General features: G+C 50.4%; 1 protein-coding gene across 2 annotated transcripts in view; it reads left to right on the top strand.

Annotated features, from left to right (window-relative positions):
* LOC310660793 (uncharacterized protein) overlaps positions 1-16,827 on the top strand; it is a 66,403-nt gene extending 49,576 nt beyond the window's left edge. For both annotated transcript variants that reach the window (XM_083405971.1, XM_083405972.1), the window contains exons 4-9: positions 495-583; positions 4,064-4,147; positions 9,189-9,335; positions 10,737-10,868; positions 13,450-13,572; positions 16,642-16,827. In XM_083405971.1, the coding sequence (XP_083262097.1) occupies positions 495-583; positions 4,064-4,147; positions 9,189-9,335; positions 10,737-10,868; positions 13,450-13,572; positions 16,642-16,656 (590 nt within the window). In that variant the 3' untranslated portion in view covers positions 16,657-16,827. The remainder of the gene's footprint in view (positions 1-494; positions 584-4,063; positions 4,148-9,188; positions 9,336-10,736; positions 10,869-13,449; positions 13,573-16,641) is intronic.
* The last annotated feature ends 1,660 nt before the right edge of the window (positions 16,828-18,487 follow it).

Here is an 18,487-nt window from a genome sequence, read left to right on the forward strand (position 1 = left end):
ATAGCGTTTACTAAACGGACCTTTGTTGGCAAGGTGATGTCTCTGTAGATTTGCTCAGAGGATCATGCAGTAGGTCTTGAAGAGAAGGCATGAGGCGCAGGCCTGGGAAGTAGGAACAGCACTTCCGGAGGTCTGTTCTTAATCTGAAACTGTTCTTAACCTAAAGCACCACTTTAGCTAATGGGGCCTCCTGCTGCTGCCGTGCCGCCGGACCACAATTTCTGTTCTCATCCTGAAGCAAAGTTCTTAACCTGAATCACTATTTCTGGGTTAGTGGAGTCTGTAACCTGAAGCGTATGTAACCTGAGGTACCACTATATTATTATTATTATTATTATTATTATTATTATTATTATTATTATTATTTATTATAGATGTCTCCAGGCTCACAGAGGCAAACATCTTGGTGCAAAGGAAACAGTTTTATAAGTGGTCTCTTACCTGGGACACGGAAAGGCTCGTTTCACTCCCTGCTTCCTCTCTCTTTCTTCTAGGGTCGTCGAATGACTCAGAAAGCAACGAAGGGTCCTTACCTGAGTTGGAAGAAGCGGAGGTTTCAGAACCAAGGACAGCTCAGACGCAGGTGATTTGTTTGAGGGGACGGCGGCGACATTTGTACAAAGCAGAGATTGCAGGCTCCTGAAAAACTTCTGGCTTCAGGGAGTTGTGCAGGGCAGATATCTTAATCCAGGGGTCAGCAACCTTTTTCAGCAGGGGGCCGGTCCACTGTCCCTCAGACCTTGTGGGGGGCCGGACTATATTTTGAAAAACAAAAATGAACGAATTCCTATGCCCCACAAATAACCCAGAGATGCATTTTAAATAAAAGCGCACATTCTACTCATGTGAAAACACCAGGCAAGATCCACAAATAACCCAGAGATGCATTTTAAATAAAAGCATACATTCTACTCCTGTAAAAACATGCTGATTTCCAGAGCATCCACGGATTTAGAAGGCGATTGGGCCGGATCCAGCCCCGGGCCTTAGGTTGCCTACCCCATCTTAATCCTTCCCCCCGAATGAGTGAGCTGAGCTTTCAGCAGATCACCTAGAGATCTCAGCAGTAGATCTTTCCATATACCGTATTTTTCACTCCATAAGGCACACCGACCATAGGGCGCACCTAGTTTTTAGAGGGGGAAATCAAGAAAAAAAATCTTATTTCCCCCCCAGCCCCAAAGAGCAGCGTACAGGCTGCGCGCAACCTCTCCCTGCCGGAGGGGCTGCACGCGGCTATCCCTGAAGCCTTCTGAGCGCAGCGCAAGTTCCCGCTGCGCTCCTCAGTCTTTGGGTGCCTTTTGCTGAAGCCGGGAGAGCAAGACTCTCCCGGCTTCAGCGAAAGGAACCTGAAGCCTCCAGAACGGAGCGGAAACTCGCTCTGTGCTCCGGAGGTTTCGTGTTGCTTTCACTGAAGCCTGGAGAGCAAGAGGGGTCGGTGCGCACCAACCCCTCTCGCTCTCCAGGCTTCAGTGAAAGCAACGGGAAGCCTCCAGAGCGTGGAGGGAGCGCTCCTTCTGCGCTTCGGAGGCTTCACGTTGCTATCGCTGAAGCCAAGGAGCCTGCATTCGCTCCATAGGACGCACACACATTTCCCCTTCATTTTTGGAGGGGGAAAAGTGCGTCCTATAGAGCGAAAAATACGGTACCTTCTGGCCACCTCTGGGCTAAAGGATGTTTCTTGAAGCTGTCTCAGCCTGGGGACTGGAGGAGGAGGAGGAGGAGGAGGAGGAGGAGGAGGAGGAGGAGGAGTTTGGATTTGATATCCCACCTTTCACTCCCCTTCAGGAGTCTCAAAGCGGCTAACATTCTCCTTTCCCTTCCTCCCCCCACAACAAACACTCTGTGAGGTGAGTGGGGCTGAGAGACTTCAGAGAAGTGTGACTGGCCCAAGGTCACCCAGCAGCTACATGTGGAGGAGCGGAGACGCGAACCCGGTTCCCCAGATTACGAGTCTACCACTCTTAACCACTACACTGGCTCTGAGCCAGTGTGCTCTGGTCCTCTGAGCATGTGCAAACTACGCTGCAACGAGGAAGCAACTAGCGGCCGATCTGTTTTGTGAGAATGGAATCGCCTAACAAGGGAAATCGGGAGATTTTTTTCCGGATGTTTGGGAGGCTTGTAAAACTGGAGCGCTGAAGAATTATAACGATGCCAATGTATAAGGACAGGCTGATTAAGTTGTATTGGAGGAAATACGATTTAAAATTATGATTAATGATAATGGAAGATTAATGCCGTTTGATTAATTAGGAAAATGGGTAAATGTCTCAGCAAGGATTGAACATGCACAGTCGGTGGAAATAGCAAATGGATGGGGAAGTATTAGAAATTAAGAAAAAGTATTTTACTATGTGCCGGAAAGAAGGGAGGGAAAAGAAATGTATTGAAAGGGGGGAAGTCAGCTTTTAAATTAGAGTTAAATTTGAATTAATTCTTTTAAAATTTGGAAAACTAATGGAACTTAATTGGCAAAGTACATTGCAATGTGCTGACTTAAAGCCAGCCGCTGTTTAGAACTGAACCATGTTCTAAACCATGTTTAGAACTGAAACCAGGTTTACTGCTATGTAAACCATGTTTAGAACTGAAACCAGGTTTTCTGCTATGTAAACCACGTTTAGAACTGAAACCAGGTTTTCTGCTATGTAAACCATGTTTAGAACCGAAACCAGGTTTTCTGCTATGTAAACCATGTTTAGACCTGAAACCAGGTTTACTGCTATGTAAACCATGCTTAAAACTGAAACCAGGTTTACTGCTATGTAAACCACGTTTAGAACTGAAACCAGGTTTACTGCTATGTAAACCACATTTAGAACTGAAACCAGGTTTTTTGCTATGTAAACCACGTTTAGAACTGAAACCAGGTTTTCTGCTATGTAAACCACGTTTAGAACTGAAACCAGGTTTACTGCTATGTAAACCATGCTTAGAACTGAAACCAGGTTTGCTGCTATGCAAACCACGTTTAGAACTGAAACCAGGTTTACTGCTATGTAAACCACGTTTAGAACTGAAACCAGGTTTTCTGCTATGTAAACCACGTTTAGAACTGAAACCAGGTTTGCTGCTATGTAAACCACGTTTAGAACTGAAACCAGGTTTGCTGCTATGTAAACCACGTTTAGAACTGAAACCAGGTTTTCTGCCATGTAAACCACGTTTAGAACTGAAACCAGGTTTACTGCTATGTAAACCATGTTTAGAACTAAAACCATGTTTGCTGCTATGTAAACCATGTTTAGAACTGAAACCATGTTTACTGCTATGTAAACCATGTTTAGAACTAAAACTAGGTTTGCTGCTATGTAAACCATGTTTAGAACTGAAACCAGGTTTACTGCTATGTAAACCATGTTTAGAACTGAAACCAGGTTTACTGCTATGTAAACCATGTTTAGAACTAAAACTAGGTTTAGTGCTATGTAAACCATGTTTAGAACTGAAACCATGTTTACTGCTATGTAAACCATGTTTAGAACTAAAACTAGGTTTGCTGCTATGTAAACCATGTTTAGAACTGAAACCAGGTTTACTGCTATGTAAACCATGTTTAGAACTGAAACCAGGTTTACTGCTATGTAAACCAGGTTTAGAACTGAAACCAGGTTTGCTGCTATGTAAACCACGTTTAGAACTGAAACCAGGTTTACTGCTATGTAAACCATGCTTAGAACTGAAACCAGGTTTGCTGCTATGCAAACCATGTTTAGAACTGAAACCAGGTTTACTGCTATGTAAACCACGTTTAGAACTGAAACCAGGTTTACTGCTATGTAAACCACGTTTAGAACTGAAACCAGGTTTGCTGCTATGTAAACCATGTTTAGAACTGAAACCAGGTTTTCTGCCATGTAAACCACGTTTAGAACTGAAACCAGGTTTACTGCCATGTAAACCACGTTTAGAACTGAAACCAGGTTTGCTGCTATGTAAACCACGTTTAGAATTGTAGAGTTGGAAGGGACCCAAAGGATCATTTAGTCCAACTCCCTGCAGTGTAGGAGCCACAACTAAACAATCAGTTTGTTTTAACCGTCCCACTTGCATCTTCCAGGCGCAACTAACGCACTCCTTGGGAACCGGCGAAGAATCCATTAGCAGAGCGAAACAGAGCAGAAGCGAGAAAAAAGCACGAAAGGTCAGTAGAGAATCGGGCAGGGAGGGTCTGGGGTGCAGGAAGAGCGAACAAGCAGAAACTTTTCTCAACTCTGTAATTCCCTGAATGGTCTGCTGAGGCATGTGGCATTTATGAGAGACAACTGGTGTCTACAGTACAGTGGATGGGACGTGGGTGGCGCTGTGGTCTAAACCACTGAGCCTCTGGGGCTTGCCAATCAGAAGGTCAGCGGTTCGAATCCCCACGACGGGGATTCGAACAAAACAACCCCATAGAACAGCAATTGAACATGGATTTTACTATCTAACTATACTATTGAGCCGTAAAATGAAAGCAATAAACAATGTACTGCAGTCACACAATCAATCCGTCAGTTGCTGAACTGGGTTCTACACAGTCACAAAAAGAAAACGAAAAAGAGCCGCAAAAGCAAAAACGCAAAATAAATAGCAAAAACAGACAGACCTCAGTGAAACACTCAAAGCGGAGCATGTTCAGCTTCTGAAAAAAGTCTGTAAAGTCTGACTTTTAGAAGACATCTGAAGGCACATGGATCACGTTCGCAACCTGAGCGTCCACAGTATTATTATTATTATTATTATTATTATTATTATTATTGTTATTAATTCAACTTATACACTGCCCTATACCCGGAGGTCTCAGGGCAGTTCAGAACAAGACCGCAACATATAAAATCAAACCAAACGCAATAACTCAATAACCCTCCCTCCAAAAGCCACATTCTAAAAGGGGGTTGGATGTCAATAAGATCAGCCGAAGGCCTGGTTAAAAAGTAACATTTTTGCCTAGCCCCTAAAGGTGTATAAAGAAGGTGCCAGGCGAACTTCCCTGGGGAGAGCATTCCACAGACGGGGAGCCACTGCAGAGAAGGCCCTGTCCACCCTCTGGACCTCTCAAGGAGGCGGCACATGAAGGAGGGCCTCAGAAGATGATCTCAGGGTCCGGGTAGGCTCATATGGAAAGAAGCAGTCCTTGAGGTATCGCGGTCTGAAAGTTTCTGAGCACTTTTCAAAGGCAGTCCCATGCACAGCCCATTATAGCGAGTCCTTGGGATGCAAACAAGACCACCTGAACCCTGCAGGAGTTTTTTCTATCTGTCTCAAGCAAGCGCTAATTACTTGAGGCAAAGTGCTTCCTGTGTTTGGAACCAGCTAAGTCCGAAGCCTGCTGCGATTCTTCTTAACGAGCAGCCGAGAATCCCTATTAATTCCTTCCAAAGCCTCTAAGCAAACAGAGTTCTTAATTTTATTTTTAAAGGGAACTTGACTCGGTCAGCGCTGCTCTGGGCTCCCGACAACACTGGGTGGGCCAGAGGAGAACCAGACATCTAATCTCTCTGCCTGGAGGCAAACTTCCAGGAAAGTCTTGACCTCGCAACAATCCCCATGTGCGTGACCCCCTTTCTGAAGCGGGGCATAGAGTGGCCAAGCCCCATGGCCTCCCTACGCCCTTCCTGGCCATCTTTGGAGAGCAAGGGGCTCTCAGAAGCAGGGATAATCCCCCGAGCCAGTGACGAACAAAGGCAGCCTTATCCAAGCCCTAATCCAGCCCCTCTTGGTCTCAGGGCAGCCTCAGCTAGGGCTTCAAGGACTGACGTCAGGCGGGCGGCCCTCTTATTCCCCACCCCACCCCAGAATATTAATCTGGGTCACAACCACGTTGAACAACACTGGTCAGCAACTGGCAGTGCCTTGGTCAAATCCCTGAAGGGCCAGGGAGATGGCGGCTAATGGATTGAGGTTGAATCCCGACAAGACAGAAGTACTGTTCTTGGGGGACAGGGGGCTGGTGGATGTGGAGGACTCTCTGGTCCTGAATGGGGCAACTGTGCCCCTCAAGGACCAGGTGCGCAGCCTGGGGGTCATTTTGGACTCACCGCTGTCCATGGAGGCGCAGGTCAATTCTGTGTCCAGGGCAGCTGTCTACCAGCTCCATCTGGTACGTAGGCTGAGACGCTATCTGCCTGCAGACTGTCTCGCCAGAGTGGTGCATGCTCTGGTTATCTCCTGCTTGGACTACTGCAATGTGCTCTATGTGGGGCTACCTTTGAAGGTGACCCGGAAACTGCAACTAATCCAGAATGTGGCAGCTAGACTGGTGACTGGGAGTGGCCGCTGAGACCATATAACACCAGTTTTGAAATACCTCCATTGGCTCCCAGTACGTTTCCAAGTGCAATTCAAAGTGTTGGTGCTGACCTTTCAAGCCCTAAATGGCCTCGGCCCAGTGTACCTGAAGGAGTGTCTCCACCTCCATCGTTCAGCCCAGATACTGAGGTTCATTGAGGGCCTTCTGGCGGTTCCCTCCCTGCTAGAAGTCAGGTTACAGGGAACCAGGCAGAGGGCCTTCTCGGTGGTGGCACCTGCCCTGTGGAACGCCCTCCCACCAGATGTCAAAGAGAAAAACAACTACCAGACTTTTAGAAGACATCTGAAGGCAACCCTGTTTAGGGAAGCTTTTAATGTTTAATAGGTTATTGTATTTTAATATTCTGTTGGAAGCCGCCCAGAGTGGCTGGGGAAACCCAGCCAGATGGGTGGGGTATAAATAATATTATTGTTATTATTATTAGTATTATATTATTATTATTATTATTATTATTATTATTATTATTATCATACGAACCTGCCCAGGCTGTGAGATCTTCAGGGGAGCCCCTTCTCTCAGTCCCATCACCCTCAAAGGCACAGATGGGTTGGGACCCAGGACAGGGCCTTCTTGTTGGTGGCTCCTCCAAGACTCTGGAACTCCCTCCCTGGAGAAGCCAGACTTGACAGGTGAAGACGACCTTTGTTCCCGCAGTCTTTGGGGAACCGACTGTGTTTAAAGAAAGGGCTGGTGCTGCGATGCTTCTGTTGTTATGATCTGTGTGTTCTAATAGATCTCGTATAAAAATTTCCCTGCGTGGAAATGGCTAGGCAGGAAAATGGGCGTCGAGGCCTGCAGCTCGTTGGCTAAGTGGGCTGGAGCTGATGGGTATTGTAGTCCAAAACATCTGGATAGCATCAGTTCAGCGAAGGCTGGGCTAACTAAGAACTACCGTCTTTTTCGCTCCATAAGACACACCTAGTTTTTAGAGGGGGAATTCAAGAAGAAAAAAAAATTCTTTAAAGGGAGCGCTGAGCAGAGCCTGTATGCATCCCAGGCTCTGCTCAGCGCTCCCTTTCACGAGCCGCGTGGAGTGTGTGTGTGGCACTTGGGGGCTTTTCCCCGAGGAGGAAAAGCCCCCAAGAGCCGCACAAATGCTCCGCGCGGCTCTTGGGGGATTTTGCGGGAGGTGGGGGAAGTAAGAGAGCCTCGCTCTGTCACTTCCCCACCTCCCGCAGGAGCCACACACTCTTTAAAGATAGCGTGGCTATCCCTGGCTCCCCCCCCCCCCCCGCAAAAGCCAGGGATAGCTGCGCGAAGCCTCTGCAGGCTCTGAGAGCCAGTGTGGTGTAGTGATTAAGAGCGGTAGTCTCCTAATCTGGGGAACCGGGTTCGCGTCTCCGCTCCTCCACATGCAGCTGCTGGGTGACCTTGGGCCAGTCACACTTCTTTGAAGTCTCTCAGCCCCACTCACCTCACAGAGTGTTTGTTGTGGGGGAGGAAGGGAAAGGAGAATGTTAGCCGCTTTGAGACTCCTTAAAGGGAGTGAAAGGCGGGATATCAAATCCAAACTCTTCTTCTTCTTCCCCGCTGCCCTGCGGAGGCTTTGCCTTCTAAGGCAGAAGCTAAAACAGCTAGAGGGAGCGCTGCACAGCCTTCATCCCGCTGCCCTGCGGAGGCTTCACGGGCTACCCCAGAGCTGCTCAGGAGCTTGTCGGGGCTGGCGGGGGAAGCCCAGGTCCCCCCCCCCAGCCCCAAAGAGCAGCGGACAGCCCCGCCAGCCCCGCCAAGCTCTGGGAGTATTCCCCACCTCCCGCAAAAGCCCACAGGAGCCGCGCACCCTTTAAGTAGCGCGTGGCTCCTGCGGGCTTTTCTACAAGGAGGGAGAAGGGACTGGGGCGGCCAGTCAGTCCCTTCTCCCTCCTGGCAGAAAAGCCCGCAGGAGCCGCGCAAAGCTTGTGTGCGGCTCTTGGGGGCTTTTCCCACCTGCCCCCCCCCCCCGCATTCGCTCCATAAGATGCACACACATTCCCTCTTACTTTTTAGGAGGGAAAAAGTGTGTCTTATGGAGCGAAAAATACGGTGGTAAAACTAATAATAAAGAAATTTAGGTGCCAGAAAGAGTGCAGTGACATCAATAGGCAGGGAGTTAGGGTTAGGGACCACATGAAAAGATCAAGTTCTTACAAATGCTGAAAGAGTTTTATGAGGCGGCCCCAAGCTTCTCAGATCTTTAAACTTTGGGGCTCTCCTGCGTTGATCCCATTCCTCTTGTGCTGGGGGTTCTGTCATTTTTGGCTAAGGAATGGCACTCTTCTCTCTAATGATTTATCCCCTTTTGATTTATCAGCTACAGAGGTACCTCGGGTTACATACGCTTCAGGTTACATACGTTTCAGGTTACAGACTCCGCTAACCCAGAAATAGTGTTTCAGGTTAAGAATGTTGCTTCAGGATAAGTACAGAAAGCAGGCTCTGGCGGCGCGGCGGCAGCAGGAGGCACCATTACCTTAAGTGGTGTTTCAGGTTAAGAACAGTTTCAGGTTAAGTACGGACCTCCGGAATGAATTAAGTACTTAACCTGAGGTACCACTGTACTTTAAAATGAGGCTGCATTTTAAATTGCATTTTAATCTGCATTTTAAATTGGTCCCCCATCCCCGCCCCCCGCAATTATGGTTTTTACTGTGATTTTATTGGTGTTAGCCACCCTGAGCCCGGCTCTGGCCGGGGAGGGCGGGGTATAAATAAAATTTATTATTTATTATTATTAAATTGGAAATGGTGGGAATGACTTCAGTTGACGCAGGAAAGATCTTTTGAACCAGATTATCCCTCCTTAGGACTCTGCTTATCAGCCAGAATCCTGTCTCTCCGTCTTCTGAGCATGGCTTTATTCCAACCTTTCTGCTCGGCGGTTCTAACAGGCTGTCATCCGCTTGTCTCCCTCCAGGCCATGTCGAAGCTGGGTCTGCGGCAAATCCACGGCGTCACCAGGATCACGATCCGCAAGTCCAAGAACATCTTGTTTGTGATCACCAAGCCGGACGTCTTCAAAAGCCCTGCCTCGGACATCTACATTGTCTTTGGAGAGGCCAAGGTGAGGGGGTGAACAACTCCAGCCCTAGCATGAGGCACAGTGAGGCAGCTGCCTCAGGCAGCTGAAGCTGAAGGTGTGGAAAGGTGTTGGAGGACAGAGTTATCTCTCTCTCTCTGTGTGTGTGTGTGTGTCTGTCTTCCACCCTCCAGTGGTATAACGTGGGTTGCTAGTGCCCGGGCCAGGCAAGGGCTTCTGAATCCAGTTACGGGAGCCCACTTGGCTCACTTGCTGTCCAATAGCATAGGAGAAGGATTTACTTTGAAGAATTGTAGGGATCTCCAAGGGTTATCTAATCCAACCCCCTGTAATGCCAGAATAACGGTTGGAGGATCCCCTATTGAGGGGCCGTGTCCCTGGCTCATTGTCCTTCCCTGCCTGCCTGCCTACCACTGGGGGTCTCTGGGCTCTGGCCCCCAGCACCAGCAGAGGCTCTGTCTGCCTTTCTCGCACCTCCGAGGCCGGGCCGCCCTTCAGTCTCCAGGCTGTTCAAGGGGTCGTGTTGGCAGTTTGCCTGCCCCGGGCACCAGCAATCCACGTTACACCACTGGAGGGTGGAAGACAGAGAGAGAGAGAGAGAGAGAGAGAGAGAGAGAGAGAGAGAGAGAGAACTCTGTCGTCCAACACCTTTCCACACCCTCACTTTCATCCCCCCGAGGCAGCTGCCTCACTGTCCCTCATGCTAGGGCCATAGCTGTCAAGTGTCCCTTATTTGGTGGGAAACTCCCTTATCCCAGCGCCGTGTCCCGCTGCTGTCCCTTATTGATGATGTCCCTTAAATTTCCCGGGTTTCAAAGGAAGCAGCTCCTCTCCCTCCCTCCCTGCTGGCCAGGGAGGAGGGAGGCTCCAACTGTGTTGCTTGGCTGCGCTGCTCACCCAATAAGGAGTCTAAGAACGACAGGGGGTGGAGCTTGCATGCCTTGTGCCGATCAAATCAGCCGCGTTGCCTGGGGACTCGCCTTTGCTCAGCGCTTCCCAGCGGAGAGGTGACGGTGGTTTTCCTTGCTGCATCCCCTTTGCCGGGTTGCTGCGCTGTGGGAACCACGGCTTGAGGCTTCGTTTGGCTGCTGGCTGGGCTTTCTGCCTTTGGCTCAGAGGGGCTCAGAAGTTGAACATACCTGTGCTCTGCAAATCCCTTATTCTGGCTGCCGATCCCTTATTTTCGAGGCTGCTGGCCCCTTATTTTCAAATCTGTAAGTTGACAGATATGGCTAGGGCCGGAGTTGTTCGGGGAATCCTTTCGCCTCTCGGGGTAACCAAACGGGTGTCGTGAGCTGAGCAGGAAACCCAGAGACTGCGTGAGGCCTTTTCGCCAGGTCTCTTGTGCACGTCCAGAGTGGCGAAAAGACTCGGGGGGGGGGTGCCCTCATCGTATTTATTCCCATGCCCTCTTGTCTTCCGCAGATCGAAGACCTCTCTCAGCAGGTACACAAAGCTGCCGCTGAGAAGTTCAAGGTCCCGATGGAGCACTCGCCGTTGATCACCGAAGCGGCTCCCACCCTCACGATCAAGGAGGAGAGCGAGGAGGAAGAGGAGGTACGGTGATCTGGTGCAGCCAGAGCAGTGGCGTAGCGTGGGGGGTGCAGGGGGGGCCGGCCGCACCGGGCGCAACATCTGGGGGGGGGCGCTCGCACTCGCAGCTCTCTGCCCCTACCTGGCTCACTCACTCTCTCTCACTGCAGTGCTGGCTGTGCGAATCTGATCCGAGCCGCCGGGTCGCCGCCCACTGTGGAAGGGGGGGTGCCAGGCGTGCGGTGCGGAGAGAGAGCGAGGGACTATCTGGGGGAGGGGCAGTGCAGCGGGGGGGGCGCAAATTACTTGCCTTGCCCCGGGTTAGGGGGCGCAAATTACTTGCCTTGCCCCGGGTGCTGACAACCCATGCTACGCCACTGAGCCAGAGCCATCTTTCCCATTGGGCTTACTGGCGCGTTGTGCCAGGGCGCCGGCCTCTCAGGGGGGCGCCCCAGCGAGTGGGGGAACTGTGTGGCTGGCGCCAGCGGCCCCCCCCCTTTCCCTGCAGGCCCACAAGCTGTGCCCCGTCAACCATATGACTGCCAGGCGTGCAGCTTCCTTCCGAAGCTTCCACGGGAGGAGAGCGATCCCCACACAGGCTTGGGAAAAGGTTGACAACTCTGGGAAATGGGGGGGTGGGGCGGCAGAGGGATCTTTGCACCTCGGCGCCGGATACGCTTAAGACGGTCCTGGGTGCAGCAAGCCAGGAACGCGATCTTGGGGTCATAAAATAGGGCTCGATGAGCTGGAAAAAGGCAGATTCCATGCTAGTAGAGATCACGAGGAAAGGAATAGGAAACAATACAGTGGTGCCTCGCAAGACGAAATTAATTCGTTCTACGAGTCTCTTCGTCTAGCGGTTTTTTCGTCTTGCGAAGCAACCCTATTAGCGGCTTAGCGGATTAGCGCTATTAGCGGCTATTAAAGGCTTAAGGGATTAGCGGATTAGCTGCTAAAAGGCTATTAGCGGTTTAGCGGCTTAGAAAAAGGGGGTGGGGAACGGAAAAAAATCTCAAGACTCGCAAGACATTTTCGTCTTGCGAAGCAAGCCCATAGGGAAATTCGTCCTGCAAAGCCCATCGAAAAACGGAAAACCCTTTTGTCTAGCGGGTTTTCTGTCTTGCGAGGCATTCGTCTTGCGGGGTACCACTGTACTGCCAATATACAGCCATACCTTGGGATAAATACTCTTCAGGATTACTGCGTTACTTCCGGGTTTCGCCGCTCGTGCATGCGCAGTCAAAATGACGTCCCGCGCATGCACGGAAGCAGCGAAACGTGACCCGCGCATGCACACGTGCGCAGTCACGTCTTACGTTCTCTTCACGATGCGAATGGGGCTCCGGAATGGATCCCATTCGCATCCCGAGGTACCACTGTAATGCCGATACACAAAACTGTGGTGCGGTCGCATTTGGGATCCTGTCTACAGTTCTGTTCGCCTACCACAAAAAGGCAGTGTTCAAAATTAGCTAGGTGCATTTTGCACGGCTCTCAGCAACTTGCGACCGAGTGGAGATGCCTGGGCGCCAGGATACTACCCGAAATCACCATCTGGGGATCCCTGGATCTGGCCTGTTTTCACACGCTAATACCACATCCTGTAGAATTCTGTCAGTTCTATTTTATCTGCACAATTGGAATGAATTTCAGGAACCAAAATGCTTTTTCTGTGCAGCCCGAACATCATAGCTCAGTGAGAGACGATCGGCTTTGCGTGCAGAAAACCCCAGGTTCATTCCCTAACATCATTTCCAGGGAGGGCTGGGAGATGACGATGATGATGATGATTTGTTACTCATATTATTATTTATTTAATGTATTTATATCTTACCTTTCTCCCAAGCTGGGATTCAAGGCAGCTTCCAGCATTAAAAATTAGTGCTATATTAGTGGTACCTCAGGTTACATACGCTTCAGGTTACAGACTCTGCTAACCCAGAAATAGTGCTTCAGGTTAAGAACTTTGCTTCAGGATGAGAACAGAAATCATGCTCCGGCGGCGTGGCAGTGGCGGGACGCCCCATTAGCTAAAGTGGTGCTTCAGGTTAAGAACAGTTTCAGGTTAAGTACGGACCTCTGGAACAAATTAAGTACTTAACCTGAGGTACCACTGTAAAAGACACAGGGATACAAACCGAACAAGCCAAGAACAGTAATTAAAATACACCAGAATGCCTTAAAATCCAGTTTGCCCTGACAGCAGCATCCTCTGCACCAAAGGCCTGTGTGAATAGGAAGGTGTTAACCTGTTGGCGGAAGGATAACCGGGAGGGAGCCAGTCTGACCTCTCTTGGGAGGGAATTCTGCAATATGGGAGCCACCACAAAAAAGACTCTGTCTCTTGGGTCCCCCCCCCAGCCTTGCCTCTGATGCTGGTGGGACCGAGAGAAGGTGAGATTTTGGCACCCAGGCGGGTTCATGTGGGGAGATACTCTCCATCCCAAACCCTGGAGAGATGCTGCCAGTCCGTGTAGTCTGCACTGAGTAAGATGGACCAGTGTGCTGACTCGGTCCTCTGTTAGGGAGGTAGATAAACACAGGAGCGGATCTGCTAGCACCTGGGTGGGATCTTCTAAGTCCTCCTCCTTGTATCTCCCGGCAGGTTGACGAAACGGGTCTGGAGGTGAGGGATATCGAGCTGGTCATGGCTCAAGCCAACGTGTCTCACCCCAAAGCGGTGCGCGCCTTGCGTCACAACAACAACGACATTGTGAACGCCATCATGGTGAGTCTCGAATGTGCGGGGAAGTGGGGTGTGTGTGCGAAACCTGAACGACGAAATCCTTGGGTTTTCGGTCCCCGGATGGGGCATGGCGACAGTTCTCTCTGCCTTAGCTGTTTCTCCTTTGGGGGTTTGGACCCCCTTGATTCAAAACATGTGCTTAGGTCAGGAATAGTGGGATTCTTTAGTTGCACTTCCTGCATTGCACGGGGTTGGACTAGATGACCGTCAGGGTACCTTCCAACTCTAATTCTCACCTCTAGGGTGGGCATCTATAGCTGAGAAAGGCCTCGCCTCTGGGCAAAAGGGTCTCTGGATCTGGCCCCCGGGGCCGGATCTTCGCCTCCCTTCATCCCCTGCGGGGGTGCCCACCTATCAGTCAGGTAGTATCACAATCACCTGGACATCAGCTGGTTGTTAGGGCTTGCAAAGCACCATCATCTGGTTGTTAGGGCTTGCAAAGCACCATCAGCTTGTTGCTAGGGCTTGCAAAGCACCATCAGTTGGTTGTTAGGGCTTGCAAAGCACCATCAGCTGGTTGCTAGGGCTTGCAAAGCACCATCAGTTGGTTGTTAGGGCTTGCAAAGCACCATCAGCTGGTTGCTAGGGCTTGCAAAGCACCATCAGTTGGTTGTTAGGGCTTGCAAAGCACCATCAGCTGGTTGTTAGGGCTTGCAAAGCACCACCAGTTGGTTGCTAGGGCTTGCAAAACACCATCAGCTGGTTGTTAGGGCTTGCAAAGCACCACCAGTTGGTTGCTAGGGCTTGCAAAACACCATCAGCTGGTTGTTAGGGCTTGCAAAGCACCATCAGCTGGTTGCTAGGGCTTGCAAAGCACCACCAGCTGGTTGCTAGGGCTTGCAAAGCACCATGCGTGGCGCCATGCAAACTCCCCAACGAGAGGCTGCTGAAATTTGAGAGACCAAAGTCTGCCGCTGCAGTGAACAGGAGGCACTGCTGTCGTCTCCCACCCATAGGGTGGAAATGGCGAGGGCTGCACTCTGGGGTCTCGTGGGCTCTGCACCGACCCAACGTCAGAGCAGGCCCCATGGCCTTTGATTCCAACTTCAAGTTGCTTTGATCCTTCCCCTGCCCCCTGCCTGTTTATGGTAATATAATTTATTACTTATACCCCATCCATCTGCCTGGGCCTCCTAAACAGGGCTGCTTTCAGATGTCTTCTAAAAGTCAGATAGTTGTTTATTTCCTTGACATCTGATGGGAGGGCGTTCTACAGGGCAGGCGCCACCACCGAGAAGGCCCTCTGCCTGGTTCCCTGTAACCTCACTTCTCGCAATGAGGGAACTGCCAGAAGGCCCTCGGAGCTGGACCTCAGTGTCCAGGCAGAACGATGGGGGTGGAGACGCTGCTTCAGGTCTACTGGGCCGAGGCTGTTTAGGGCTTGAAAAATCATCATCAACACTTTGAATTAGGCTCAGAAATGTAGTGGGAGCCAATGTAGGTCTTTCAGGACCGGTGTTAAATGGTCTCGGCAGCCACTCCCAGTCACCAGTCTAGTTGCCGCATTCTGGATTAGTTGCAGTTTCCAGGTCACCTTCAAAGGTTGCCCCACGTAGAGCGCATTGCAGTAGTGCAAGCGGGAGATAACCAGAGCATGCACCACTCTGGCGAGACAGTCTGCAGGCAGGGAGGGTTTCATCTTGCCTACCAGGTGTTGGTAGACAGCTGCCCTGGACACAGAATTGGCCTGCGCCTCCATGGACAGCTGTGAGTCCAAAATGACTCCCAGGCTGCGCACCTGGTCCTTCAGGGGCACAGTTACCCCATTCAGGACCAGGGAGTCCTCCACACCCACCCGCCCCGTCCCCCCAAAACAGTACTTCCGTCTTGTCAGGATTCAACCTCAATCTCTTCCTTGCTCCTGATGTAGATCTTCACTCACCCCTTCTCCCCAGGGTAGGAGGCGTTCGTGCCAACATGTCTTGGGCCAGACCTGTCTCTGTGTTCTGCCAGGGCCAGATTAAATGGGGGAAATAAATGTGGATGGATATTTAGATGCGGATAACCTTGTATGCCTTTCCAGTCAGAATTTGCAACAAGGGTTTTCCATAGTGTTTTCCCTATTTTCCCTAACATAATGCCACAATGGGACACGGGTGGCGCTGTGGGTTAAAGCCTCAGTGCCTAGGGCTTGCCGATCGAAAGGTCGGCGGTTCGAATCCCCGTGGCGGGGTGCGCTCCCATTGTTCGGTCCCAGCGCCTGCCAACCTAGCAGTTCGAAAGCACCCCTGGGTGCAAGTAGATAAATAGAGACCGCTTACTAGCGGGAAGGTAAACGGCGTTTCCGTGTGCGGCTCTGGCTCGCCAGAGCAGCGATGTCACGCTGGCCACGTGACCCGGAAGTGTCTTCGGACAGCGCTGGCCCCCGGCCTCTTGAGTGAGATGGGCGCACAACCCTAGAGTCTGTCAAGACTGGCCCGTACGGGCAGGGGTACCTTTACCTTTAACCTTGTATGCCGGGACACGGGTGGCGCTGTGGGTTAAACCACAGAGCCTAGGACTTGCCGATCGGAAGGTCGGCGGTTCAAATCCCTGTGACTCTGGGGTTGCCACGCTCATCTCACTTTATTGGCCGAGGGAGCCGGCGTACAGCTTCCGGGTCAAGCCTCTTCTGGCGAACCAGAGCAGCGCACGGAAACGCCGTTTACCTTCTCGCCGGAGCGGTACCTATTTATCTACTTGGACTTTGACGTACTTTTGAGCTGCTAGGTGGGAAGGAGCAGGGACCGAGCAACGGGAGCTCACCCCGTCGCGGGGATTCGAACCGCCGACCTTCTGATCGGCAAGTCCTAGGCTCTGTGGTTTAACCCACAACGCCACCCGCGAGGTATGCTTGGTTGAGGGGCAGTTAAATGTTTGTGCGTTAGCCAAGCCACCTGGAAAGTACTGTGTGCGACAGAGCTGTTTAAAATATGTGGAGCTCAATCCAGGAGGATCCTACGAACACGCGGAGCTGTCCCAACTCAACCCTGCAAAGGGGCGACACAGAGGAAATAGGCTTTGGCACTTTTACATTTGCAATATCTCTCTCCCCTTTTTCTTTTTGTGCAGGAGCTGACGATGTAGCGGCCGGTTTTGGCAAGCCCCCCCAAGCCTCTGCTGCCCACCCCTTCTGTATAGATGCACAGTTAACTCATATCCAATACAGCTGTTGTTTGTTAGGACTGCAAATAATTAGTCCCAACTATTCTGCATTGAAAATGCTGCTCAATAAACGGTATATTCACTTGAACTGCACCCGGGTTTCCAGAGTGTCTTCCTTCCAAAGGGCTCAAAGCTGCAGTCTGTCTGTTTGTGGTTGTTTTTACATTGTGTTCAGCCTTGCTGGCATTCTCTTCAGAAGAATGGGCAGACTCACCGTATTTTTCGCTCTATAAGAAGCGCCAGACCGTAAGACTCACCTAGTTTTGGGAGGAGGAAAACAAGAAAAAAAATACCGTATTTTTTGCTCTATAAGACTCACTTTTTACCTCCTAAAAAGTAAGGGGAAATGTGTGTGTGTCTTATGGAGCGAATGCAGGCTGCGCAGCTATCCCAGAAGCCAGAACAGCAAGAGGGATTGCTTTCACTGCGTAGTGATCCCTCTTGCTGTTCTAGCTTCTGAGATTCAGAATATTTTTTTCTTTTCTTTTCCTCCTCCAAAAACTAGGTGTGTCTTGTGGTCTGGTGCGTCTTATAGAGCGAAAAATACGGTATTCTGAATCCCAGAAGCTGCGCAGCGATCCCTCTTGCTGTTCTGGCTTCTGAGATAGCTGTGCAGCCTGCATTTGCTCCATAAGACAAACACACATTTCCGCTTACTTGGGGGGGGGGGGGTGCGTCTTATAGAGCGGAAAATACGGTAGGTCACTTTCTTCGTAACGCCTCCCTAAAATGCAGTAGTTTGGTATTTGTGGGTATACTGTTAGCCATGAGAGCTAAACCTTTGTCTCCGCAGTTGGAAGAAGCAATGCTTTTGAATACCAGTTGCTCACGTGCTTGAATCCTGATTAGCCATCTGGCTGGGGGATGAGCATCATAGAGTATGGGGTCATAGAGAATTGGTCGTAAAGTAGGCACAATCCCGATTTATAGGAAGGGGAGCTGTCCAACCTTAGTTTACTCAGCCCTGGTAATAAACTGAATTGCCCTGTTGTTCCTTTGCCACCCTTTTGGACTCTGGCAGGTAGGCACCTCCTGTCTCCTGAACTAGGTAAGCTGGTCGGATTTTCTTTCAATTTCTTGTTGAGTTTAGTCACAACCGCCTTAAGCTTCTAAAGAACTGGAGTTACAGTGGTGCCTCGCAAGACGAAATTAATTCGTTCTGCAAGTTTTTTTGTCTTGTGAATTTTTAGTCTTGTGAAGCACGGTTTCCCATAGGAAATGCATTGACGGTTTCCCATAGGAATGCATTGACGGTTTTAAGAAAAAGGCGCAAGACGTTTCCGTCTTGCAAAGCAAGCCCATAAGGAAATACGTCTTGCGAAGCAACTCAAAAAACTCCTTTGTCTTGTGAGGCATTCGTCTTGCGAGGTACCACTGTATGTGCTGTTGACATGGGTAAGATGCTGAGGGCTTTTAGAGGGCTTAGGAACTGGTGCCAGAGCTTGATTTTTTCCTCTGCCCTCCCCATACCTTTCCCCTTGTATGCCATGGCTACAATCTAGCAGAAGTTGGATCTCTTGTGGATGCTTTAATTGGGATTCCTGCAAGGAAAGGGGGTTGGACTAGATCTCCCTTCCAACTCTGCAATCCTATTAAAAAAGTAGGATTTTGGGGACATCTTGTAGCAAGAGCGATCCACAACTGTAATGCAGAAAAAAGGGAGCCTCTCTTACAAAATGACGAGTTTAAGAGGTGGCCAGGGAGGGAGAAAGAGGAGAGGAGAACATCTCTGGGGATTAAGGAGTGCTGGTTA

Source organism: Podarcis tiliguerta (assembly GCF_965153285.1).
Source record: "Podarcis tiliguerta genome assembly, chromosome: 12".
NCBI lineage: Eukaryota > Metazoa > Chordata > Lepidosauria > Squamata > Lacertidae > Podarcis > Podarcis tiliguerta.